At 38.0% G+C, this 27,707-nt stretch overlaps 1 protein-coding gene across 1 annotated transcript; it reads left to right on the top strand.

The window, feature by feature from the left end:
• Positions 1-96: 96 nt before the first annotated feature.
• On the top strand, positions 97-27,707 carry HOATZ (HOATZ cilia and flagella associated protein). The gene is made up of 6 exons (XM_072426892.1): positions 97-304; positions 5,283-5,318; positions 5,676-5,746; positions 14,228-14,287; positions 20,683-20,735; positions 25,135-27,707. Exons 1-6 carry the CDS (start codon positions 127-129, stop codon positions 25,193-25,195), a joined length of 459 nt encoding a protein of 152 aa, XP_072282993.1. The 5' UTR covers positions 97-126; the 3' UTR covers positions 25,196-27,707.

Genomic DNA, 27,707 nt, shown 5'->3' with positions numbered 1-27,707 from the left:
AACCACCCAGCAGGTGGCACTGTGGTACAAAGTCATAGAATTATACAGCGGAAGTGATGGAGCACACGGAGATTGTGCGGCGTCCGGTTACCTAGCAACAGGAACTTCCGCTGTAAACATTTCAGCATGGAGAACCCGGGGGAGCTCGGTGCAGATGTCATGGTGTTCGCCGGCTCCTCAGAGCGAGATGTCTTGTGTAGTAAAATATTCTGGAGCTCGCTGACTCTGCAACCACCGCTGGAATCCAGGCTGGTGTCCGGGAACATGAAGCAGAGACTGCGGCCAGCCGGGGAGCCTGGACTGCGTAAGTGATTGACAGGAGGAGGGATAGAAGGATCAATGTATACCTAGGACAGAGACACTGCATGGGGTGAGAAGAGGAGGGGTAGAATGATCAGTGTATACCCAGGGCACAGGGACAGGAGGAGGGATAGAAGGATCAATGTATACCCAGGACAGAGACACTGCATGGGGTGACAGGAGGAGGGGTACAAGAACCAAAGTACACCTAGGAGAAAATAAAATTATAATGGAGTGACAAGTGGAGGGGTATTGGGATTACTTTACAACTAGATCATAGAGACATCCCGGGCTTCCAGGAGGAGGGTACAAGGATTAATATATGCCTAGAGTACAGAGACACTGCAGAGGTGACGAGATGACTGGTTGATACCCCCAGGGCAAAAAGCCTTCCTGGCGTGGCACAAGAAGGGGCACAGAGACACATCCTGGATGACAGGAGAGGGGTACAATGACATATATACCGAGAGCACAGAGACATCCTGGGATAATAGGAGGAGAGGTGCAGAAATCAATGTACACCTGGGGAACACAAACAACCCTGGGGGTAACAGAAAGAGGGGTACAAGAATCAATGCATTCTTGCATTCATCATAGAGATGCATCCTAGGATGGCAGGAGGAGGAGCAGAGTCTGACTTGCCTGTGGGGGGTGACAGGAGGGGACACAAACTCATGGTGAAAGGAGGGAGAGCAGGAGACACACCATGGGGTGCTAGGATGGGAAGCAGAAGGCCACACATCCTGGAGTGGCAGTAAGCAGAGAACGATACTCACCCTTGGGTGATAGGAGGGAATGAAGAGGGCGATACATTTCGGGGGAATTTGGGCAAAGCAAGAAGCACACCCTGGGATTATGAGAGGGAGTACAGAATAAAACAAACCTGGGGTGACAGGGATGAGACACATCCAAGGATCTTCTTGTTGTAAGATAAACATTTACCATTGTGAATACATGTGTAAAATATAAAGGATGCCAGCATAGAAAACAAAATTGTGGCATCATTCTAGCTGATCCTATATTTTGGAGATTTTTTTCTAATTTAGTTCCTGTTTTTTGAACTAGATGTAAGGAGAAGTATAATTATTTTAAAAACGATATTTCAGTTGCATAAACTTACTATGATTATTGAATAAAAAGACGTGTCTATAATTAAATAAAAAGTGCAACCAAGTTGGTATTTCTCCTATTGGGGCACATGTGCACACTCCTGCCAGTATTTACATAGTGTACATGGCCATATTCAATACTAATATTCAGTGTTAGATCAATACATACAGGTAGAAATGCCAAAAGATGTTGTGACATAAAAGGGTTACTCGTGTGCACCAAAAGAGTATTGGATTACCTAATATGGTTGGTGTGCTATCTGTTATTCACTTGTATTCTCTTCCTGTCAAAGCAGAAATGTTAAGCTGTATGGTTTATCTAGATTACTATACTTTGAAATCTAAAGTAGCACAATAAATCCACAGTCTAGGAGAAAGTGCATACTGCATGCAGATAATGTCCTTTGTGAAAAAAAGAACCCCAGTGCTGCAAAGAAAGAATAATAAACATTTAATATATATGTATAGCTAAGATTTTTGCTTGTAGACTCTATGGTAATTTGATTGAATTAAAAAACACTTTCCCGTTTCTCTTTATTGTGTGCACCAGATGAAATTTTGATACACGAGTGTGTATGGGAAACTGGTGGAGAAACAATTAGATTTATAGCTTATATAGCAAAAGTAAATGTACATTGGACAAGGGAGACTTACGACCTCCTCCTTTAAGGGATGCTATTGACACATATCTTTTTACAGCTTCAGGGCTTTCATCTTCCTTTTTCAGCCTAATTACAGAGAGGTTTATTGTCCAGAACAAACATGTGGCCAGTGAAGGCTGAACACAGAAGCTGCATCCCAGAGGATGGATGAAAACCTGCTATTTATACATCAGCTACCTGGAGTTGACCTACCTCCAGCCAAATCTTTCTAATTTGTGCAAATTCAAAAGTATCCATACGTGGAAACATCAGATTCTCTATGCATTGTCTGATTTCCTTGTGTATCACACTTTACCACACATAATGGAAATGAAGCTTTAGTAAAGGGAAGTATGGTCACAATAGAATTACAGAAAAAAAAACTTGGCAGAAATGTGAACTTGCCCCATTATATCCGAAATCTAAAATGATAAAAAAGAAGCATTGGAGGCTTTCAAGAAAATTGCTGCCCTAATGAAAATAAATAATACTAATTGTATGTTTGTTTAAAACAAGAAACTGTTGCTGCCTCCTAAAATTTATTATTCTTTTTATTTGCCCAAATAAATCTACTGTTATGTGGACCTAGCAGGGTGCAGGTTTCTACAATCAGTTAACACAATTTTTTCTAAAGAAATTGATTTACTTTAAAGGGAAACTAGAAGCATGCAAATGAAAATACAGGCACAATGGGCAATTAAATTAAATAGTATTGATTGCTGTTACAATTTAGGACCATCACAGTAAGCTTCGGTATATGCAGAAATTCTGCCCCTCTGGAAAGCAGTGTCATATAGTAAGCAAAGCATTCTGCAGACCTTACGTGACCATTTATTCTCTCATCACTACATTAAAAAGGCTTAGGATTCACTAAAATGACACTTAAGCTGAAAGAGCCTTTTCAGGAATACATAATTAAAGAAATCAATACACATTTGCTTTTACTTGTTGATTCCACACATTTAATTATTTTAAATGAAAAGTGAAATTACCCTGATGAATGGGGGCCTTTGAGGAAAGAAATTCAAAAGCTGCCATGCCGGAATTATTTCTTAAAGGAGCAAACGATTTGGAACTTTCTTGCCTAGGTTGGCTTCACTTTGTTTTTGAAGTTACAGATCATCAGATTATTTCCCAATATCTCCTCATAGCTCTTTCTCCAGACTGTGAAAATCATCATAACTAGAAGTTCTATTAGGTACCAGTATGATGATCGATAGCTTGGTTTTACATATGCATAGCTAGGAACTGAACATTTGAAAGAAAATCAATTCTTATATTAATTTGCATAAAAAGATAAATCACAAGTATGCAAGGTATCTACAGCTAGGGGAATTTTCTGTTCTGTGCAGTCAAAACATGGACAGCTATTGACAATGTTTGTCGATGTGCTTTTGTTCCCTTCAGAAATTCTTCTCTTTCCATATAAGTCTAAGGGAATACAAAACCATCTAAACATTTCAACTGCCCCAGCAACAAATTCTGAATGATTAATATTAATAAACAGTATTTATATAGCACCAACATATTACGCAGAGCTGTACATTAAATAGGGGTTACAAATGACAGACACAGGAAGAGTGGACCCTCACCAGAAGAGCTTACAATCTAAGAGAACGATCTCTTAGCCCTACTGTGGCCAAAAGCACTCTTCATTTTTCTCCAAAAAGCCCGTTACATACTTCTATTATTTGGTTCCCATACCCCAAGAGCCATGGATAACTCCAGTTAGGAACCCATGACCTAAAGCCGTGGTCCCCAACCTTTTGCATGTCATGGACCACTAATTCCGGGGTGTCACTCAAAGGGGAAGAAACTTCCCCCCCAGAGTGACGTCATGATGCCAGAACCTGCCCACTCTCCCATCGCAGGTCTGAGCCAGAGATGGGAGAGTGGGCGAGTTGTGTTCAGAGATAAAACCTGCCCACTGCCCTGAGCCTGTGATGTCTTCGGGGGATGTGGTCCGTGGCCAGTGCCCCCCCGCATGTCTGCCCAGGTCTTTCTCCTGACCTCGCTGGGGGGTTCACCAGCCAGAGCCAGAACGGGGGTTGATGACCTCTGATCTAGAGAGTCACTGGCCTAGTACAATTATGACCGGGGTTCTGGGCTAATACTTTATTGGCTACATTCCCTTTCTGGGCTCATTATTAATTAGGTAGTACAGAATCAGGATGACAGACTTGATGCTTTTTGTACAAATCTGCAATGACAGCTGATATATTCACTCTGATATGCTCAGTTTAAGAGCCATTCAGTGTTAGTGCAATGCTGGTGGTGTTTTCCTGGATTATATTAAGATTAGCTGAACGAAATCTATTCTCCCTTGAGATGAGACGTTTAAGAGGGCATATGATTACCCTGTTTAAATATATAAATGGTCCATATATAGAAATTTCTTCCCAACTATTCATTTAGAATTTGTTAGAAAGGACAAGAGGGCACTCTTTGTGTCTGGAGGAAAAGAAACTTATGCTCCGGATAAGGAAGGGATTCTTCCCTGTAAGGTCTGTGAAAATGTGGAATCGGCTCCCTCAGGAAGTAGTTTCAGCAAGTTCTATAGATTGCTTTAGGAAAAAGCTGGATGTTTTTCTAGAAGCACAGATAGAAGCACAGAATATAATGGGTATTAGGGCTTTAAATTAAAGATAGCAGAGACTGTGGATCCAGGGAACATCCGATTGCCTCATGGAATCAGGAAGGAATTTTTGCCCCTGTTGGAGCAAATTGTACCAGGGTTTTTTTTTTTTTTTGTTTTGCCTTCCTCTGGACCAACTATGTCTAAGTACAGCTGAGGGGGAATGCTGGAAATGTCAGATGCGCCCAATGCAGAGCTAAATCTTATGAGTGACCCGCCGCTGAAACTCCCTATTCATTGAAATAGCGCCGCTAGTAAAATTTCCGGCATTACTATAAAACAGTCCAATGTGGGGCCACCCATAGGCAGAGAGCCCACTGGTCTATAGACAAGAGTGATGCCAGGAATTATAGTAACAGTGCTATTTCAATGCAGCAGCGGGCCAGCTGCAGTACATATTGAGGATTCCTTTAGGGGCCAAAAAAAAGGACGTTTGGGGCCAGATTTGGGTCCCGGGCCAGAGTTTGACACCCCTGCCCTAGTGGTTGAACATAGTGTGCTTTTTTCAACCTGACTTACTATAAACTATGTAATATTTCTGTATGTCTTTAAAATGATTATTAATTAATCTGCCAATGTTGCTATCCCTTTTACTAGGAAAGAATTATACTCAGCAACAACTGGAGGACCTCAGTAAGTGGAAACAAATACAATCACTAAGTATTCTTACTTTGTTTTAATGTAAAAGCAACCACTATTTATTTTCTTATTTTCTGATAGTTCATCTAAAGCTTCTATTCCACATTTTTTGTACTACCTTAGTACAGCCTAATTCCTTGTAGGAAGTTCACATTCCTGCTCCCCCACTTCACTATCCACCCTACTTCACCTCAAAATACCATAGGGGCAATGGATGGAACCACAGAGCACTATGGGGAAAGTGGGCATCTGGCACACTGTCTGGCAGTCTGTTTCTTTCATTTTCATCTCTGTGTTGCGCAAAGCTTTTTTTTTTTTTTTTAAAGGTCTCTTGATCTTCTTGTATTACAGAGACAGATTATTTCTTATTAGAAGCACAGAGAGAACAAGACATAGAACAAAGGGCTCGTTATCAGCAGAAAGTAAGTATTCTATCTAAAATTATACAATTCATAAAATGTTTTTTGAATATTGCTTGCTGGTATAGTTCATGAAACAAGTATTTGATTTGGCTTTCATGCCTAAGGTTTTGTCCTAGCAGCGATTAAAATAGGTGGTTTTACAAGCAAGCAGGTACAAAATGATCTGATGTGGACAATGTAGTGATAAATGATACCTGTGACAACCTATGCTGGAATCCACATCTGTTCTTTATTCATAATAAATATAAAGTGCATATTTGATATTTGATGCATATTTCGGATGCTAAAGTCCAAGGTTTTTTGTAATAATTGGAGTAGGAAAGTGTCCCAACATCGTTGCTGTCTGTGACCCTGCCGGGAAGATCAACTTCTATTTCAACGTGCAATTTTTAAATATGCACGTGCATGTACTCCTTTTGCGCTTTATTGACTCAAAATATGTGCTTACTAAAAATACAATATACTCGACTTTTAAATTCTATACCTAAAAAACTCAATTCCAGTTTGGGCAACACAACTAAAATTGGATCTCTTTAAGCACTGGCTGCTAATTTTTTTCCATTCTTCAGTGTTGTTACTTACAGACTCACCCAGTCCATCCTACCATTTGTGATTCCAAGGTATCAAGATTCTGCCCCCTGCCCTGTACACCCAGGTAAGTTCTGCAGAGAATGATACTATGGACCTGATTTATTAAATTTCTCCAGGGCTGGGGAGAATACACTTTCATCAGTGAAGCTAGGTGATCCAGCAAACCTGGAATGGATCTTTATTCATGGTCGAGGATTCAAACCTTCACTGATGAAAGTATATTCTCTCCAGCCTTGGAGAGTTTTAAAAATCAGGCCCAATGTCTTACTCTCTGCAGTATCTGGGATCCTCCCATACCAGACAAGCGTGCTGGGGATGATTCAAGGGAGACAAGCCCAGAATTGGCTTTTGACAAAACCCGCATATGAAGCATCAAACTCAAACTGATCACATACATAATACCACAATCCTGACTACAATGCAGCAACTGTAGCAGTGAATTATGGCTCAAATACAGGTTGACAATAAATTGAGTGAATAGTCTCTCAGCCCAGGATATTAGAGTAGAGAAGTGATGAGGTCTGCAGGGGATTCAATCATTCTAGATTCTGCCAGTATTAAAGCTTGGCCACAGATATTCTTCAAATTAAAATGGCAGAAGATATAAGAGGTATTTTAATATATCACCTTTGTTAGAAACTTTTTTTCTGTCATGCGTATAAAAATTAAAAGTAATTGTGCAGACTGTAATTTGTCTGTGTCAGACTTTCTATTACTAAATTTAAAAGCAAGTCAGCTCAACTGATAAATGGAGCTGCTCTAGTCTTAAAATGTTCCCTGGTAAAAGGAAACTCCATTGCAGTTAAGTAAAAGCAATTCCTCCAGGCTTGGTATATTTGTTGCAAAGTTTTAAAGAAACAACTTTGCAGAATCTTCTATTCTGTAGTACCTGACAGCCTATTGCTGTAATTTACTGACTATTAAGCAGGAGTTTTGCTGTTGTCATAACATGATCAGTCTCAATGTTGTGAAAAGAGAATGCCTGTGTATAATAAGTGTATTAATATTTAGCCAATATGCACCATTGCTCTTTTTTCCAAACATACAGCTGACTTTGATTTTTGTGTTTATTGATTAGATAGCCTCTGTTCTTACATCTTGACAAGCAGTGTTGCTTCGTGTTGTATTTATGTGAGCCTAGCCCCTATACATTAATATGAATCGGGGATTGCACAGTCCATCTTCTTGGAAAGAAAATCATTACCCATTGAAGTCTGAATGCCGCCATTTGTCTTTTCAGATTGATTGTTGTCAGAGGGATCCAGTATGTATTTAGTAGTTTAATGGACAAATGTCAGTGGTGTATTAAGTACATTAAGTAGAGCAGTTAAATGGTGACTTGGTAAAAACCCTGTATGTATACCTTCAATACATATTTACGGACAGAGTTTTGCATGTCAGGAAAAGGCTAATGGGATTTAGATTGATTATTTGTTGTGGTAATATCAATCTAACTATATATGTTATTCATATTGTAAAGAGAAGCTTTTTATGTGCAATTCAATAGAGGGGAGCTTACTCCAATCTGAATCTGTTGGATCTGCTGTTTTTTACAAGCAAAGGGCCTCATAAACAGTATGGTATTATTCCCTCATGTAGATAGAAGTTTTTTTAATAATGGAAACAGTATGAAGGGTTTGAACCACTGTCAAGTTGGCATTGTTGCCTTTGCCCCATCTTGCACCCTGTTCAGTGTTTTCCCCAGATTTTTTTTTGGCAGTGGCAGCCCCTGACCCAAATTGCCAGGTGGTGCACCCAGCTAGGTGGGGCTAGGGAGAACACTGCTGTTTTCTGAAAGTGATTAGGATTCCAACAATTGCTGTTACAGCAACACCAGTGGAGGGTGAATCTTCAAATGTAGACACTTGTTCCTAAGAGAGAGTATTTCCTTTCTTTGAAGAATTCTTCCCTTACTTCCTATTGTATGTCTGGGGCAAGAAGTGAAGTTATATCTCACAAACTAGAAACAAACAGAAAAAAGAAAGTCTGGCACAGGTGTAAATGCTTCCTTACTTCCTATATTTATTACGGTTTGTGTCCTGGCTGGGAGATTCACTTACTATTTGTAAGAGAAATCCATTGGGGAAGAAAATCTTCTAACGGGGTCACCTGTAACAGTGGCAGCTGTCTGAGTCTGCATTTTACACATTTTGAAGATTTTTCCTATAAATTCCTATTGTGTATGCATTTCAGTGTTGCAACATCTTAGCAACCACCTTTTGCCTACATGCATTGACTGCTGTGCTACATGTGATACACATAAAACTTGTGGAATTTTCTAACGGCGACAAAGGGTCACTTGTTGTATCCATTGGAATCCAGGGTGTGTGTGTGGGGGGGGGGGGGGGGGGGGGGGGGGGGGGGATCAACAAAAGATCACTACTGAGAGACAAGGACAGAACATTGTCACACTATAACAAGAGATGTCTGAACAAATGACTTAATAACAGGATCACCAACAGGTATTTTTTTATCTGCAGATTTAAAGATATTAAAAATGCTTGTAATTTACTTTACTGATAATGTTTGTATAAGGGTTTAGTATTGAGTTTACATATACTTTAAAGTTTCAGAGACTGATACTGTAATGCACTATTAGTAATGTATTTAAAAGAATATTTTACTACATCATTTCAAATAAATAAAAATCAATACCTTGCATCAGCTAGAAGATGCTATTTGGCCCAATTGTGAAAACATTTTAGCTGCATCTTGCTAGAATTTTGTAGTGTATATTAATCTAATATTAAGTACTTGGTGTAGATTTTGCTGCCACTGCATAGTTCACACAGCAGTTCAATCATTACTTAAATCTTTCAGTTAGATTAGAAATATTCATAATTTGTTTAGTAGATTCTCTGCAGGTGTAAAATCAGTCATTTCTCAGAAGACGACATTGCAAAGCTTGAGCGGTATATAAACTTACTGCAGTCTCATAGGAACATTGGTTTCTTAAAGTAACAGATCCCTGGAGAGCATTTGTTAAAGTACAAGGTTGTAAACACATTAGTTTGTGTAACAGAATGAATAGACAGTGGACTCTATTCAATTACTATTCACATTATTCAGGCTTCTTATTGCTAAGAATCCCAGAGGGCGTAAAAGAAAACCTAATGGTTTATTAAAGCTCTACTAAAGTTTTCCTAAATAACCAAGATTTATTGAAGTTAGAATTTGTTTACTCTCTAAGTAAAGGAAAATATATACATATTATATACCTATTATGAACAATTATCAAAATGTTGTGTAAGTCCCCTATGCGCTGCCAACACAGAATTCCACAATACCTCTAAAGTTGTCCAGTGGGGGACCGATGTGCACTGCCATTCAGCTCTGGTGACTCTTGAGTGTGTATGTAGCTGGAACTAAAGTCAAAATAAGTGGAAAATAAGTGGGACTAAAGTAAAAAAAAAACACGTACCTTTAATCCCGCAGATCTGTCGATCCTTTGAGTCCCGCGTCGTTCCGCTATCCTTCTTCGGCCCCGTGTGGAGGAAGCTCCAGGGGCTGTCATTTTCTTCACTCTTCTTCCCGGTTGTTATTATTATTATTATTAATAAACAGGATTTATATAGCGCCAACATATTACGCAGCTCTGCACATTAAATAGGGATTGCAAATGACAGACTAATACAGACAGTGATACAGGAGAAGAGGACCCTGCCCCGAAGAGCTTACAATCTAGTAGGTGGGGGAATTTCACACACAATAGGATGGGAGATATGTAGTGGTGGGAAGTAGTGATGGTTTCAAAAGACAGAAGAAGACGGTTTGGCAAGTTTGAAAAAATGGGTTTTGAGCGCTCTTTTAAATGATCAGAAAGTAGAAGTAAGCCGAATAGGATGAGGAAGACCATTCCAGAGAATCGGGGCAGCTCTAGAGAAGTCTTGTATCCGTGCGTGTGATGAGGTTATGAGTGAGGAAGTCATTAGTAGGTCATTGGAGGAGCGGAGAGAGCGGCAGGGGGAGTATTTTTTTAACCATGTCAGAAATGTAAGTGGGACAATAACTGTGTAGGGATTTGAAGGCAAAGCACAGGAGCTTGAATTTGATTCTAAGGTGAAATGGAAGCCAATGGAGAGAACTACAAAGAGATGCTGCGGAAGAGGAGCGGAAGGAAGGATGGATGAGTCCGGCTGCAGCATTCATGATAGATTGTAGAGGAGAGAGTCGGGTTAGTGGAATACCAGAGAGAAGGATGTTACAGTAGTCCAGACGGGAGATAAGAGCATGTACAAGGAGTTTGGTGGTCTCTGGGGACAGGTAGGGGCGGATTTTGGAGATGTTGCGTAGGTGAAAGTGACAGGACCTGGAAATGTTCTGAATATGGGGGGTAAATGAGAGGGCCGAGTCAAAGATGACACCAGGACAACGTGCCTGAGGCGAGGGCCGAATAACAGTGTTGTTAACAGTTAGATATATGTCAGGGGGGGATTTGGAATTTGAGGGGGGATCATGATGAGTTCTGTTTTATCCAGGTTGAGTTTCAGGAATCGGTCAGACATCCATGATGAGATGGCTGACAGGCAGCATGAGACCTTATCCAGGACTGAGGGAGACAAGTCACAGGTGGACAGATGGATTTGAGTGTTATCAGCATACAGATGGTACTGTAAGCCAAAGGAGGATATGAGAGTACCTAGAGAGGAGGTGTACAGAGAACAGAGAACCGGTCCAAGGACTGACCCTTGGGGAACACCAACAGGGAGGAGAGTGGGTGAGGAGGAGTTACCATTGAAAGGAGCGGTCAGACAGATAGTAGGCAAACCAAGAGAGAGCAGTATCACTGATACCAATGGAGCGCATGATTTGTATTAGAAGGGGGTGATCAACAGTGTCAAAAGCAGAGGAAAGATCAAGGAGAAGGAGCAGGGAAAAGTTGCCTTGAGACTTAGCCATGATGAGGTCATTGGCCACTTTAGCAAGGGCTGTTTCAGTGGAGTGGGCAGAAACCAGACTGGAGGGGGTCAAGGAGAGAGTTGGTGCTTAGGTAATGGGTTCCCAGTTCTTCTTCGTATGTCACGGGATCTCGCACTGCGCAGGCCCGAGATTGGGCGACGTAGATGGGGAACAAGATTGCCAATCTCACTGCGCATGCGTGAGATCGGCAATTTTTTTTTCTCCCATTAAAGAAAGGGCTCCTTTCTCAGGCATGCGCAGAAGGAGCAGCCAAGGACCTAGACATTCAGTCTTGAATCTTACATTGTCTTGATTTAAAAAAACAAAAAAAACAACGTGTTGCACTTAAAAAAAAAAAAATAGAATTTTTACTTTATATTAAATGGTTGCCTGGGCAGTGCTGCATACATTTATGATGGAAAATGCACAAGAATAGGATATATTCAATGAAGACTGAACAAGAAAATTATCATTCGATCCTTGGATATAGGCAATAAAGTCCCAAAATACAACCAATAATGTATTGTAACGTAAATATAAGCACATAAAGACTTTTCCTGTTGCTTTAATTACGCCCCTTATCCTCCCAAACCTCCCTGATACTTATTCCAGTTCTGTTCTGTATTAAACCAATTGGCTAAATACAATGGATTTGCTGTTGCTGTTGTGTTTGAAGCCCTCTTCAAAAAACACTTTTCCAAAATGCTGTGTCACCCAATATGATCATTGTGTATTGCAGTTATTATGTGAATATTTATATGGAAATGGCATAAATGTTAGGGGTTAAAACAGACAATGAGATAATTAGCTATCCTAATGTCTGCCTAACTCTTCTGTAATCTAAACCAGTATAGACAGCCCCAATTTCCATATTATTCTCCATTACATTATGAGTGCATCCCATGAATTTTATATTCAGCAATCCTTTTAGCATGCAGTTATTAATGTAGAATAATGAATTCTTTCTTAGCAATCAGAAGCTGGCCTTTGAATTAAACCTGGGACTTTGTTTTACTTTTTTTTGATCACTGAGCTTCATTGATGAAAGTGTATCCTTGGAGAGCTTTAATAAATCAGGCCTAATATTTCTAATTTTTTCAAGCAATATATATTGTATATGGTGAACATCATGTCTATTTAATATTATTTGAAATTATACAATATATATGTAGTCATTGTATGTTCGTATTCAACTTGCCTTTTTGAGAAATGTTTGTATGTTGGGATTTGTAATGTTGGGATAAACACATTCTGTCTCTTTATGTGTAAAGTTTTCTGTTTTTTCCAGCCATTTGTTACCCTTTGACCATAACTTCACGAACTGGCACATTTGCTGTCATTCCAGTAAAATTGTTTCTTGGATTTTAATGTAAGAAAAGCATATTCTATGCCCGGGACAAGAGCCAGCCACACATATCTTTATAGTAGACACTTGTAAGAGGCTGAGCTGTGCAGCATGGGGCATTCTGCAAGTCAGCAAATAACTGCTTCCAATTAATTGCAGGAGTAGTGCTTTGCTTCCATTAGGAAACATTAAACATTTCTTTACAAATCAGATCTGCTGAGAAGCATGATTCCACTGCTGGTAACTTTAACTGTTTTGGGGCTCTGTGCTGTATGTGTCTGTGTTTTTGCATAAATGTTCTATTTTATTCAATTAAATTAAAGTACATTTTTACTAATTATGTTGCAGAAAGTATTTGGATATATTCACACTGTTATGTTTCTGAATCATTTTTAATATTATTTTTATTTCCGATCAAGCAGTTTTTTTGTGGCTTGATATAATTCTTAAATATTATAGCTGGTTCCAACAAAATTAATATTTCTGTAAATAAATCAGTTTTTTTTTCTGTTTTAAAGTGAGAAAGAATAAGAACCCCTACCAAGTTTTAACTATTACCTGGGTCCCTACCTGTAATGTGCCTTTCTTTTTTCTTAGCTCTACAATAAGACTTGTTACCGTACTTTTTTCATTAAAAAATGTACAGTGTTATAATATACATAGCCATGTGCACCAGTTCTTTTGTTCCAGAAGGCCATGTTGAGATTGCTTTTGGTGAGGCAGTTGGGAGAGTGTAACAGATATTAGCACAAAGAAACACTGCAAATAAAAGAACTGCCTTCTTCATTGATTAGCACCTTCACTTAAATGATGAATGAACTTAATGAACTTAGCTCCTATTTCTGTGCTATATTAGTATAGAATTGGGAGGTTGTTCCAGTTGAAACATTGGGCCTGATTTATTAAAGTTCTCCAAAGCTAGGCAGAATACACTTTTATCAGTGAAACTGGATGATCCAGCAAACCTAGAATGGATTTATTCAAATTTATTGGCTATTTTCTAGCAAATGTTTTCAATCTTGGACCCAATCCAATTCAGGTTTGCTGGATCACCCATTTTCACTGACGAAAGCCTTGGAGAGCTTTAATAAATCAGGCCCATTGGCTAAACATATATTCCAATACTACTACTGATGGAAAATCTAGCTTCATGTATTGGGGTAAGTTCATACATACACTTATGTGATTAATAGCCAGCCAGCCACCACTCAGCTTCCACCTCTATATTGGATCACAATCAGTTTTGATGGACTGTTGTCAGGCATTCATTACCCACTGCTGTAGGCACTGTATTTTGTGATATTTCTTGCAATGTCTAGCAGTCCGCTGTGAATACATGCCGTTGCAAAGTGGTAATTGTAAAACTTCACAACTATCCCTGTAAACTAAACAGAATATTCACCGAAGAAAATACAACCCCAATGGAAGTAAGGCCAACCTCCTGCAACAATACTCTTCTCTTTTCTCCTTTCTTTTCACCTTTCTCTTATCTTTTCTCTCCCTCTCCTACTGTTTGTTTTGGGCTGACTTTTCCTTTATTGAAAAAAACACTTTTATATTTTTGGACTTTACATTTTTGTAATTAGCTAAAGCAGCCATTTAGTGATCAAACTAAACACATAAGTTTGTCTTCTATGTTCCCATAGGCAAAAAGAAGAGAAGAAATCATGGCATTACTGAAAAGACAAAGAGAAGAACGCATTCAGGTAAGAGAATAGGTAAGGGTTATAGTAACAATATCTAGTAACCTAAAGCATAACTCTAGCCAAATGTTTTTGTGTGAATTTGGAAATTCAACAGCTTCTGTCAAGTTTTTATTGTTATCTGCGTGTATCTTGGGGACATTTCCAAAACTATCTCTCTAACTGGAGGTTGCATGCCCTAAATGGGCAAAGTGACAGTATTTCTATCCCTTTCTGCACTCCCTTGACCATTGTGATCGCTCCATGCATTTAATAGATTCAGGAATCAGTCCTTCACTGTATGTTGTAGTTTTATTTTCCTGCTAAAGCTGAAGGCCTTACCTTCTTGTTGAGTTGTACAGGCTCCTTTCCTTTACTGCTATACTGCTTGCTATGATTTTAATGTCCACTGGGAGATACAAACAATGACACAGGAGGAGAGGACTCTGCCCAAAAACACTTAAAGAGATATTTGAATCATGGAGGATCAGCATCACCTGCGGGCATTACCACAGCTTACTGGTCTAAGATAGTTATGTATAGGAAATTGACATTCTCCTCCTACAGTCATGACCTACCTGCATTACATGGAAAAGGCCTAGTAATTATGTCATTGTGTCCTAAATTAGGTATATATTGAAAACAATGATGTTATTTAAGTTCCAGCTTTAATCACTAGCTTTTCCCTGTCCAGTATTGCTTCAACTAGATTGTGCTTTTATATATATATTTCTAAATCCAAATTTCTAGTTCATGAACTACCTAGGAAAAAAAGGTACTCTGTAGCTCTTTGTCTAGAAAGACATTTTGTCTAACCAGTTTTAAAGGGTATGAAAACACTGCAGTGTTCTCCCCAGACCCTTTTAGCCGGGCACACCACCCGGCACTTTCCAGTAACCAACCAGCTGTTTTTGTGTGGTTACTATGACATTGGGTCACAATACAGGGGCACTGGACGTAATACTGGGACATAATACAAAGACAATAGAAAATGGAACATACTAAGAGGGTGGGCATTGGAAAGTTGTAGTAAATTATAGGGGGAGATGTTGAAAGTTTACAGAATTATAGCATTTACTGGATTCTTATGGTAACAGCTGAGAACATTAAATTCGTTATGTGTTGTCAGCTGAAAAATAATCCTGGAGAGAACACTTCACCAACAATTTCCTTTATTTAGTCCATTTTAGTGTTTTGCAATATATGTTTTATAGTTAGATAAGTGCTTAAATAAACCTATTGAGGCTTCCAAAAAGTTTGTCAGATGATTTTTTGTGCACTTTCTGTGCTGCACTCCTGATGGTTACAGCTTTATTACTGAAAAGAGAAGGTTTCTGTAGTCCTGTATCTGTTATCCTGATAAAGTTTGGTGAGTTAGAATTGCCACCCAAGGACAGATTACTACTGGCAGAATCACCAAAATAATATAAAAGCAATCTAACTTGAAAAATGAAGACTCATAAACTGCAATATACCGGTATAACATTTTGGAGTTTTAATTATTCATTATTAAAGATGATTTAAAATGGCCGATGAACAATACAGTGTAAAGTCTGTTAATCCAATACAGTAATTTGAATTCTGCACAGTAAAACTTCAAAAGTCACAATAAAAATACCTTCATTACTATTGTAACATATCTGTATTTCCTGAACTACGCTACGGGTTCATTTTAGATACTATACAGGTAGTCCCCGAGTAAGGACATCTGACATATGAACGACTCCTAGATAAGAACGGGGCTTCCCTGCTTGCTTGTGTGCAGGACGGAGACTTGATGGGGGGAAGGGGGCAGTTTGCATGGCTTGCAGAAGAAATCTTTTGCTAAACACAGCTGAGGTTGTGGGTGATCTGAAAGGCTGAGCTGTTCTGCAACCTTCTGTAACTCTTTAATGACCAAGACAAACTCTGTAGTTGGTTCTTTTTGCATATCAAAGCACAGCTTGCTACAGAAGTTAATGAATGTCTGGGCTCCATAAAGTTTTTTTGTTTTATTTTTTTTGCTTTGTTTGTGATTATTTCACAGTGCTGATTTTATACAGTAACTAACACTACTTTGCTTAATAATATGTTGAGACAAATATTGTCCCTAATTGCATTTACTAAAATATTGTACATGTTCTGACTTACATACAAATTCAACTTAAGAACAAACCTACAGTCCCTATCTCATACGTAACCCGGGGACTACCTATATATATATAAATTATGCGTGTTATTATAAACACTGTCTATCTCTGGAGTATTTTCTATACAATAAGCCCTGAATATTGCTTCTCCATATAATACAACCCATTACCTCAGAAGTGTGATACTGTGTTTGCCAAAGTTACAATTGGTTATCCAAAGCACATAGAGTTTTAGCCCTATTTTTGTCTGTTTAAACATAATCCCAGGGCTTCTCCCTTGTCTGGCATGGCTTCAGCTGCAAAATAGAGAGACAACAGGTTTAATATTATATTGTCTCAATAAAATTGCCCTGGATATTCTATCTCAGTTCAGCAACCAGTGATAGTAATTATATCAGTCCACTTTTAAAAATGAAGATGTTGTGCAGAGGATGAAATTTAATGTAAAATACTGTAGGGAAGCACACAAATAATTATATATTGCTTTGTCTGAAGAATTTTCCCTATTATCAGTGAATACAATATACTAAACAGGCTTAGAGTTAAACTGTGTGGATGATTTTTAAAGCACATTTGTATTTAATGGTAATTTGATAAGTGGCCACTCTCTTTTTGCTGAAAATAGTTAAGTAAATATTCCATGAATATGAATGTCAGGCTGAAAGATGTCCAGTTAATGTAATTTGATTGCTTACTGAGCACTCATTAATTATAATGCAGTGCTTGGAGGATGTTTAACAGGCTGATGGCTGGAGGCTCATCATATATTGGTACCGCAGTATAGCAACGTGAAATGCTGTATATCAAACTGCCACTGCTGTTTCAGCTACTGCCAGTGATTTATGAACCCATTGCACTGCCATTCTCAGTCTGCCATCCTTATCCTTATTGATCCTTTTTTAAATTGGGTATTAATAATACATTGTAGGTTATCCCATTGCAGTACGGCTGCAGCTGTAATTACTGCATGGGCTTTTGCCTGCTGGATCAGTTTGCAGTTGATCGATGTAAGCTGTTTGTAAACACAGCACAGACTTTATTACTCTATTTCAAAATAAGAACAAACTCATTTTATGTTCAAAGTTAATCTGGCTAAATACAGATTGAAAAGGTATCCATTAAAAGTATAATATTAATACTTGCCAATACCACCACCTATCAGCTAGACCTGTCAATAGAATTTCCAGTATCCAACACTTTGCATTGTGGTCAATACTTTTGTCTCCCTGCTGCATATTTGGGGTTCCTGCCGCCAGCTGATATGTTGCTAGCAGAGACTAGCTTGTAGAGTGATGTTTGTATGATAAAATCACAAAGCGCAATGGGGGGACACAAGAACCTGACGCAGTAAATGATATTAGACCTTCCACAAATTTTTAAATTGGTTATTAATTAAATAAATTATCTGGTTATTAACAATGTTTATTTTTTAAACAAACCTATATTTTTTTCCACTTCATAACTAGTTTTTCAAGGGATGACTGTGTATTTCTAGTTGCCAATCCGTGTTTTAATCTTGCCAAACCAATGGTGCAGGGAGCTCCGTAGCCTAGAAACATTGGCAATATAAAATATATATGCTGCCTTTTGGGAATAATGACAGATTTGCTTTAAAAGTAGCTTGCAATTTAAATACCAATTAAAAAACATATAAGCAGTAAACAAAATAAACAAGTGAAATGGTCCAGGCCAAAAAAATGATTTTGAATTTTCTTGGCCTGGACCTTTATAGTAACTGAATAGTTGGTTGATGGGAGCTTCTTCAGGACACACAGGTTTACAGTAAATATTTTAAGTACACTATCTCCAAATAGATCCAGAAGAAATTTCAGTTTCCAGACAAATAAATGCATTTCAGACTGCACAGTCCTCTTGTTTTCCTGTCTGCTTTAAGGCATCAAACTGCTCCTATAATGGACTTGTCTTAGTTTGGATCATTTTATGTCTTTCTAAAAGCATTTTGGTGGTGTATTTGTGCTCACTAGAGAATAAATGGTTTGTCACGTCTCTACTCTGCCACATTGGAGCAGAAACTTTTGTCAATGCTTTGCTGAATATATAGCTAGACAGCGCAGTGTTTATATCTTCAGAGAATACCCTTTTAGCTTCTGCTTAATCTATTTCACACAGCATGACATGCAACTGGCAAGCAGTCAGATTCAAATATACCAATTCCTTTTGCTTTGTACAATTAAAGCATTTCAACAAATGGATAATTGAGTTTATTCATTTAATTTAATTTGATTTGATTTCCCACCATTGAGCATGGAGGTGATTTTTTTATTTTTAAAGCCCAACACAGTTTACATTTAAAACTCCGGCAACCTCCGGACCTGAGGTGCTCCAGATTTTCGAAAATTCCGGATTTTTGAAGGTTATACTTACCTCCACACACAGGCCAGCCTTTCTCTCGCAGCACCTGGACATCTGGCACAGTTCCAGGGAGCAGGCAGCAGGGATGTCTCAACGTGTAGCAAGTGGCTACATAAAAACATAAGTGGCCAAACAGTGTACTGCAGTGCCTGTATTGAAAATGCGCTCCCAAATTCATGCAGGAAAACTGAAGGAACCGGATTATCGATGACCAGATTTTCGATTGACATTTTATAGTTATTAGTTCTCACCATATGGGTGCTTATACACAGGGCAATTACTTTTCAGGACAGACTGTTTTAGAAGCACCCTACATAGAAGGTTTTTTCAGTTTAAAAGAATGATTCCAGTGTTAATATATATGTTTTTAAATAGGTGCCTGAACCTCTCCTGTATATCCAAAAAAAAAAAATGTTTTCCAAGAAGTAGGCACCCTTTTCATGATCCAGCACTATTCCATGCCTCCTTTTGCTTGATATAGGACTCATTTTCCCTAACTTTTTGTGAGCCTAGGGGGTCCAGGACACTCTTACCGAGGTGATTTGTAAAACTGCAAATAGCTAAGTAGAATGCTACAGAGAGCATGGAGCCACATCATTATGCGACAACAGCTTTTCTCAGCATTCACTACCAGTGGAAGAAGAAGGGGGGAAAGTCTTTTGGCATTCCTTGGCAAGTGATAAGAAAATGTCTATGTTTATATATTAAAGCTCAAACTGTTCAACAAATGTAAATTTAAAATTTACTAGCAGCTTAAAGTGCTAAAGTTTTGGCAAAGTTTTTGGATGTCTTTGGACATTAAGAATACTATGATGTGATTTTCATTTCAGTAACTTTGATCCTTTAAACAATTGGACTGGTACAATTTCTGGGTATTCCTTCCATTGGAGAGACTGGGTGAATAATGTAGTAGTGTTTCTCTGTATTTGAAAGGTAATATAAAAGTAACCATTAAGGATGATTTCCAGTAGAAATAGAGAAGTAAGAGGAGGGAAAGATGAGGGGAGACAGGCCACATTTTTTTTAGCAGCACCTAAGAAAAGGACTTTAATGTCATACCATATTGTGTGGCGGAAAGTTTCAATGATATCTCACAGTTGAACTATGTTGTGTGGCGGAAAGTTTTATTGATATCTCACAGTTGAGTGGGGGTTAGAGTATATTGTAGAAAGAGGATCCACGTCTAGAAAAAACATGAGGTATGTGTATGGGGTGTTAGATAACCAAGAAGGTTTGAAGGGACAGTCTATAAAACCAACTAAGAAATTTTACTCTTCTGGATCAGGTAATCTTAAAACAAAGCAGAACTTTCATAAAATCTGGGTAACCTAAAATGAGGGTTAACATATATGGCTGCCTCCCACTCCCATCATGTTAACACAAGGCAGCATCATTATAAAAACACATTGAAAGAAAGAAACATGAACATCAAATTACTCCCATGTTTCAGATGTTTCCATCACCGGGCCACACAGCTGAATTTTAGAAATGTTCAGGATCCCAGTTCTCATTAAACGATTCTGGAGCACTGTATCTGGCGTATGCGCTGGTTGGATTTAGTATCCCTTAACTTTCCCTGGGTCTGGGCAACTTTACCAATTCTGACCTGATTCACCCATACAATTCAACATGTTTGTCTCCTGTGTTTTAAGTCCTCACTTACTAATTCTGGTGTGAACAGTAAAGCTGTTGAAGCCTGTTTTTTTAAATGAACATAGTAAATTACCACACCAGTTTTGTAAACAATTTTCTGTGTATTTTGAACAGGTTGTCCTGATTTTTAACATTCAAACTGGGTCAGATACCACCCAACTTTTATTAATAATCATTCATGTAACTATTACAAAAGTGATGTTATGGCATTGTGTAATTCCATTATACCAACAACTCTAATGTACATATTGTCCTGTATTTCAGAAAGAACTTGTATCTCTTGGGCATAGACAAACAATTGTAGCAGAAGAGCCGAGGTAAGCTGAAGATTATGGAGCTGTCTAAAGTCTCCCAGTGTGCAGACACCCCACTTTCCATTAAATGATATGTTTTAGCACAAAGAGAAGGTGTTTTGATATTTATCCAAACATTGAAGCACTCTATACTTTCAACTAAGAAAATGTAAGCATGCATTAAAGATGTCTTCATTTTTATGACTAGTGGTTAGTTTTGAATCAGTGGCTAGGTTTAAGACTAGATGCAAAGTAGAAGTTTATTTTAAGCCCAATTCTTTCCTTGGATTGAGGATGAATATTATGAGATTTCCTTGCAACATGTATTCTTTTTGTTATCCTGCACCTCTCAATTTGGTTGCTAGGACCAGGTAAAGGAAGACATAAGTAAGCTTCAAATTTATTGGAACTTACACAAAATTATGGACACCATCCCTATCCCCAACACTGGGTAATGCAAATAGTTCAGAAATCCATGTCCACGAGTATTAAGTATTCTCCCTGGTTCCATTTGCCAAAAAAAGTGTATTGGGAGCAAAAAACAAAAGGGTAAATATAATGCTTAGGTATAGGTGAGCTAAGTAAATGTAGGGGGTAGTTTAATTGTAAGGACTTGTGAAATGGATAATTGGGTCAACCTAAGTGTCAGATAAACGTTAGGTATCATGGTCACTTTACGTCTATACTTGTTTTCTGAGCTAAAATAGGGCCAGATTTTCATCATGGGACTAGAAACCAATAAATAGTGCCCTAAGCAACACCACTCTATAATGATCACCTATATTGTTACACAGAACTGTTTATGTTTACCTTATTTAAAAAGAATTCTTCTTTAATGATACTGTATCAATCAAATATCAATTCAATGTACAGAGATAGTAAACAACAAGTGTTACAGTGAGTAATACAGACTATGGGCCTCATTTGTTATAGCTCTCCAAGACTGGAGAAGATAGCCTATCATGGGAGAACCTGATCCAGCAAAGCTAGAATAGATTTCATAGAAAAAAAAATCCTATTATTTAAATTGTGTTTAATCCATAATTAATTCATTCATATTAGGTTTGTAAAATCACCCAGGTTCTCCCATGATAGGCTATTTTCTCCAGTCTCGGAGAGCTTTATTAAATTAGGTCCTATGTCTGGCAAAGACAGCTGTACAATTTCAACAGACAATAAGGATAACCCTTGCAAAGTTAAAATCAAATGGGATTAGGAGGAAACAAGGTAAGGCAACATGGTTGATTTATTAAATGAATATAGACTGTTCACTTAACAAAGTAAATTATCACCTTGCATGTGATTTAGCACTTAGCTTATGCAATGTGAAGCTTTGCTAAGAATACCTAATCACATACAAGGAAATCTAAAAAAATAACCAAACTTTTGCTTGCATAAGATTGGATGATTAAAGTACCAGAGTTTCCCCCGATTCACAATGTTAAGTAAAATATCTTTAAGGAGATAATTCATGTTGCTATGAGAACAGCTTATATTCCTTAAATTTACCCCAATGAGTCAGCAAATTGTATATCCAGAATTTCCAAATTAGATTCTGCAAGAAGAGATTCATCAGTAGCTAATCTGACCTAGGTTAGATGGTATGCTTACTTGATGTGTTAAGGGTTCACTTGAAGGTTGGGGAGTGGTGATTTGGAAGGGATCTCAGAAGAATAGAGAGGCTTTCTCAATCTTTTTACCTCTGAGGAGACCTTAAAATAATTTACAGGTCTCAGGGAATTAATTTTAAAACCAATGTATTGGGGATCAGTGGGGGAAAAAGCCTCTTAAATTTGTTGCCAGTGTAAAGAATGCCTCCCTTATAGTGGTGGCTGGAATAACACATTTATAGACGACTAAAGCATCATTAGTACATTAGAGCAGACTCTAAAATGTGGTGTTAGCCCGAGAACTATTCAGCCATCAACAAAGGGGAGATCAATTAGCCAGAGTTGGAGGAACCCTAACCAACCTCTGGTGGTGATGGCTGCTTTAGGTAATTGACATTCGGTGAATATCTTTGTTTTTAACTCAGAAAATGGTGACAGTGTATAAATAAACTTATATAGGATTACATTTTAATACTGAAGGAAATTCCTCGCTAATGATTATTTAGAGAAAAGTCACCTACTGTGCCCATTGATAAATCCATTTATAATTGAAAACCAGCATATTACACATTACATTTTTAGATGGTGCGGCAATCAGGGCTCTATTTGATGCCTCAACATTAATTGTTCATATTCAGTCCCCACACTTACCTTTCAGGAAAAGCAAAGCAAACCAGTGGCTGGCCTTAGCCAAAGCAAAATTAAGCCTTTAAACTTTGTGCTTAAATAATCTTCTTAAACCCTGATGACTGTGAGGTGCTTTGCAGAGGTCTGGTATGACTGTCTACTGCTGTTTTCCTGATTTATTAATTACCAAACATTATAGTATTTTCACCCTGGCATATTTATTTGGCATACAAATGCAGGCTGTATGGTCACTTTAATTATATGTTTTTCTTGCCACATTTTTCATTTGGCTAATTTATTCATTTTTAACTAACCGCTCACTAAGCAAGTGTGTTTTAATACATTTTGGTGCAGTTATTTAATTAGCATTATGAAGTGTCTGAGGTTTACATCTTTTGCTGCAGTCTCTTGCTGCAGCCTGGACTGTGGTTAAGAGAGCACTACAAGGCATCGGTATTGATTTCCTAGCAATTTAATCAGAGCTGAGACAAGGGTTTACCCACAGTGCCGCTGTTGCAGGTGTTTTGGATAATGTTAACATCATATAATAACAACAGTAACAGACTTCAAGGCATGATTCATTATCTACATCTTTGTTCTAAGATCAGACTATATGTCATACTGTGTTGTTGTTAATGTAAAAAGAAAATCTATGTTTTCACACCAAAAAAAAAAATTAGAAGCAGCAGAAGTATAAGACCACGTGCAGTGTAATACATCTTTTTTGTCCTATTCAGTATAGGATGGTTTGGAGCAGGCATGTCCAAAGTCCAGCCCGGGGGCCAATTGTGGCCCATGTTCAGCTTTTCACCGGCCCATGTTCAGCTTTTCACCGGCCCACAGCCTCAAAATCAATAATACGTCACAAAATCAATAATATGTGGTCCGCCAGCACTGTTGACCACAGTATAAAATACATGTGTACAAAAAAAGCTATTTTATATTTCATTAGAGTTGATCAACCACCTTGCAAATATCTTCCCGCTCGGCGGGCATAATTAGCAGGACGGGAGTTCCCATGTGTGCACAGGGAATCCCCTACTTCACGGTGTGGGACCCGCACGGACCACGCCCACTCTGATTCCAAGAACGTGCTGTGCACTGACAGCGGACTCCATGCACAGGGAATCCCTCATGTCACTCTGGCGGGCGTGTGTTGTGCGGGACCCGCGCGGACCACGCACACACTAACCCCCACACATTTTCACCTCACCAAATCTGGCCCTCTTTGCAAAAAATTTTGGACACCCCTGGTTTAGACGGAACAAAGGTGGCCAGGGGGCCAATGGTACCTTCTTCAGTGAAGAATCATAACAGTTTGCAAAATAATTTTTAGTTTTGGATAGAATAGCTAGAGGCAAGGAATAGACAAAAAAAAGTAGTTCATTCATTCATAGTCAGTAACCTAGTTTTTAGTCAGTTCAGATATTTGCCCAATTGTGGGTGTGATCATTGTTCATGTTGGGTTTATATGTACTTACCACTTTTTCAATTACATCCTTTATTTGCTTCAGAAATGTGGAGAAATAATGAGTCTTGACAAACTTACCCCATGACTGTAAAAAGGGTCACATAAGAACTAATGCTTTTTGCTTTGCTTTGTCTGGCTTCATTACATTCTTAATCACTGATCCAGACCAATCATACAGTAAGTGAAGTCAGAACTTAACTTGCTTAACTCTTCTATTTTAGGACTTAGAAAACGATGAAACAAAACGATTAGCATGATACCCAGACAACTAGCATTTTCTATCAATAAAAGCAGCTATCAATAATAGCAGCCTCTTTATTTGTATCCAGATTTGAGTCCTTTAAAGAAGACTGGTCACTTGTTTCTGCCCTAACAGGAGCAAACACACATTATACACAAATGATACATTATGCTATGTACAGAATGCAGGCACTCAGGTGCTTTTGTTTAGCAAAGTTAATGGATTCTTCATGTGGGAACGCAGTACGCAATAGGGATCTGTGGGTGGATTTATCAAAGGGTAACAATTAAAAAAATGAAAGGCATATGTAGTGAGCATAGCAATTGTTTTGTTCAGGCTGCAAATACTAACAGACAGAAAACATTCTTGTTTTAAGAAAAACCCACTGACACAGGCCTATAGGCTACACTGAGAGCATTGTTATATTTTATTGATGTATTTCTAATTTTGTTTATGATTAAAACTTTTTTCTAGGATTTGCTCACCTAGCACAGATCTTCTGGAAGATATACAGGCTGTGAAACTGCTTGAGTGACCAAAATCTGAAAAGAACTGCAAGTAGATGACTTCATTACCTAGATCCTGCTAAATGTTTCAAAACTCTCCCTAACCAGTTACTTTTGAAGAGCGCTAGTTGTTTTCTCATTTATACAGCAAGTTGTTTTATTGGCTTCAGTTGACATTTATGTTAACCAGGACACCCAGTTTTGTATTAATATTTTTGCATTTTTTATATTTGTTGTCTTTAAAAAATCTCTGTCCAGTAGTAAGGAAGGGATGGGGGGGCACTGAGAAAGTCATGCTCAACACTTGTGCATAGAGAATGGAGAATTATATATACTCAGTTTTCTAAGAGCTGCCAGCTGCATCACTTTCTTTAAGGACCTGCTCCCATTTCTTAACTGTATTTTTATTGCAAGCCCTGGTACTGCCAATGGGTACCCTGAATCCACGGTATAGAAGATCCTGAGAGTAAGCAAGATCTACTTAAGAAAACTGCCCATCCTGTTAGTGCCACCTGATACTGAACCTCAGTCACTTCCCTAAAGTTAACTTACCGGGGGGATAGTTGGTGGGGGGGGGGGGACTGTTTTTCAAATGCATTGTGTTTCCAGACCTAGACCCTGCAACCTTCTATCTTACCCTAAGCTCTTAGTTAGGCTCAAGTTAATAAATATTGTTACCAGTTCTTCCCAGTCCATTGATACCTCAAACCTAAAACTTTGTTACATTACTCCAAGTGTTTTAGGGGGACCTAAAACATGGCACCTTTATCTATAGATCATGTAAGGCCAAACCTGCAATTCATATTAGGCTGAACATTTAGAGAGTTTCTAAGTGACTAAGACTACATATTTGAATATTTCTTGGCTTTCTCCACAAATTACCGCTTTCATTAATTCCTACATTCATTATCTGCTATACAAATAGATAAAATAAACTTTTATTTAGTTAGACGATACTTTAAACAATGTATGCAACTGTTACAAAAGCATTTTTAATTTACTGTTATTAAAAAGCACCAATTCTTTTCAGTCTGCTTTTTTTCTGAACTGGCAAAAAATTATGTAATTTGAGTATATTTTTGTACTTGTTTACACAATGCTAAATAGGTTTGATAACATTTTTAGCGTACAGAAAAGGTTTGCAATATACTTAAAGTTGGTTAATTAAGTTACTTTTTTTTTTTTAAAAAAACACATCTTCATCCTTTATTTGGAGTTTGGGGCTCTTTGTATCTCACCACTCTACTTTAAATCCCATTTGACACACAATGCTAAATAGGTTTGGTAACATTTTTAGTGTACAGAAAGGGGTTGCAATAAACTTAAAGTTGGTTAATTTAGTTTTTTTTTTTTAAATAAAATCTACATCTTCATCCCTTATTTGGAGTTTGGGGCTCTTTGGATCTCACCATTCTACTTTAAATCCCATTTGAACTCTTGTTAATATATAATATATATGGGGGCTTTTTTGCTTGTTTTTACTGTAAATGCTGTAGCAGGGTTAAAATATCCTGTGCTGCCAGCACATAGTAGAGTCGGACTGTCAGACTCATCAGGAAACCAGATAATTTTTGAGACTGTACACCTAGACAGTAATGTGCGACCTCTATTAGGGCAGCAGTCATTGATCTCACCAGCGAGGGAACAATGCCATAAAAGCAGAAGAGTCCTTGCCAGTGTCACCACTCCTAATATGCCATGACTTTTAGAAGTGAGAACTGATTTGGGGGAAAATTTAAAATGATCAATGCCATGCCATCAATGCCAGTCTACCGGTTGCTGCATCATCCAACAATGGCTCCACCACTGACCATGATTGTAAAGTCTCTCCACTGAATGTATGGCTACATACATACTCTGCTTTTCTTGGTCTATATGTGAGGGGTTTATATTCTTCTCTGTTTGTTCTTTGTCAGGAGCTAAGATGTTTGGGTTATACAGCTCAGAAAGGGTATATATATATATAAAAACCTCTTTATTGGGAGCTTATAATTCAGATTGGAAACACAGTAGCCCACATTTAGATATTATAGCCTGGCTAAAATCCATAACTTGGAGAGAATACAATTAAAGAACAGGACAAACAACTGTTTTGAGAACTAAAGTTGCACTTCTTGCAGGAGTGAAGAATATATAACTGGACATGGACATAACGATATGAAACTAGTAATAGTGGCATTGCTGATTCCAGATTCAGGATACATGGGGTGCCACAATTTTAGGTCCAGAATGACACAATATGTGTTACCCAAATAAAAAATTACGCCTTTGATATAAATTGACATAAAGCACTACCTTTAATACATACAGAAATATTAATAAATACAAAGGTCCGGTTGATAGAACTTGTTTGATTAATGGAGTCCATCTAATAACATTCAATGACATTAATTGCATTTCATACATAAATCTTGAATCTAATGTATTATTGGTATGATACTAAAGGTATAAAGGGTGGAAATAACTGACAGGATATATATACATGGTAATGGTCAAATCAAGCTATTTGTTACTTTTGGAATTAAAAGCCATTTTAGCATT

This window comes from Pyxicephalus adspersus, chromosome 11 (genome assembly GCF_032062135.1).
Source record: "Pyxicephalus adspersus chromosome 11, UCB_Pads_2.0, whole genome shotgun sequence".
NCBI classification, from domain to species: domain Eukaryota; kingdom Metazoa; phylum Chordata; class Amphibia; order Anura; family Pyxicephalidae; genus Pyxicephalus; species Pyxicephalus adspersus.
Note: the sequence above shows the minus strand (reverse complement) of the source record. Positions and strands in the feature narration are given on the sequence as shown.

Bases quoted from the DNA above. Each gene is read 5' to 3' on its own strand.
- HOATZ (XM_072426892.1), top strand. From the start codon at position 127: ATGGAGAACCCGGGGGAGCTCGGTGCAGATGTCATGGTGTTCGCCGGC. The intron at 5,747-14,227 runs GTAAGTATTCTA...ATGTTCCCATAG, and splicing joins GGGCTCGTTATCAGCAGAAA to GCAAAAAGAAGAGAAGAAAT. The intron at 20,736-25,134 runs GTAAGCTGAAGA...ACTTTTTTCTAG, and splicing joins ATTGTAGCAGAAGAGCCGAG to GATTTGCTCACCTAGCACAG.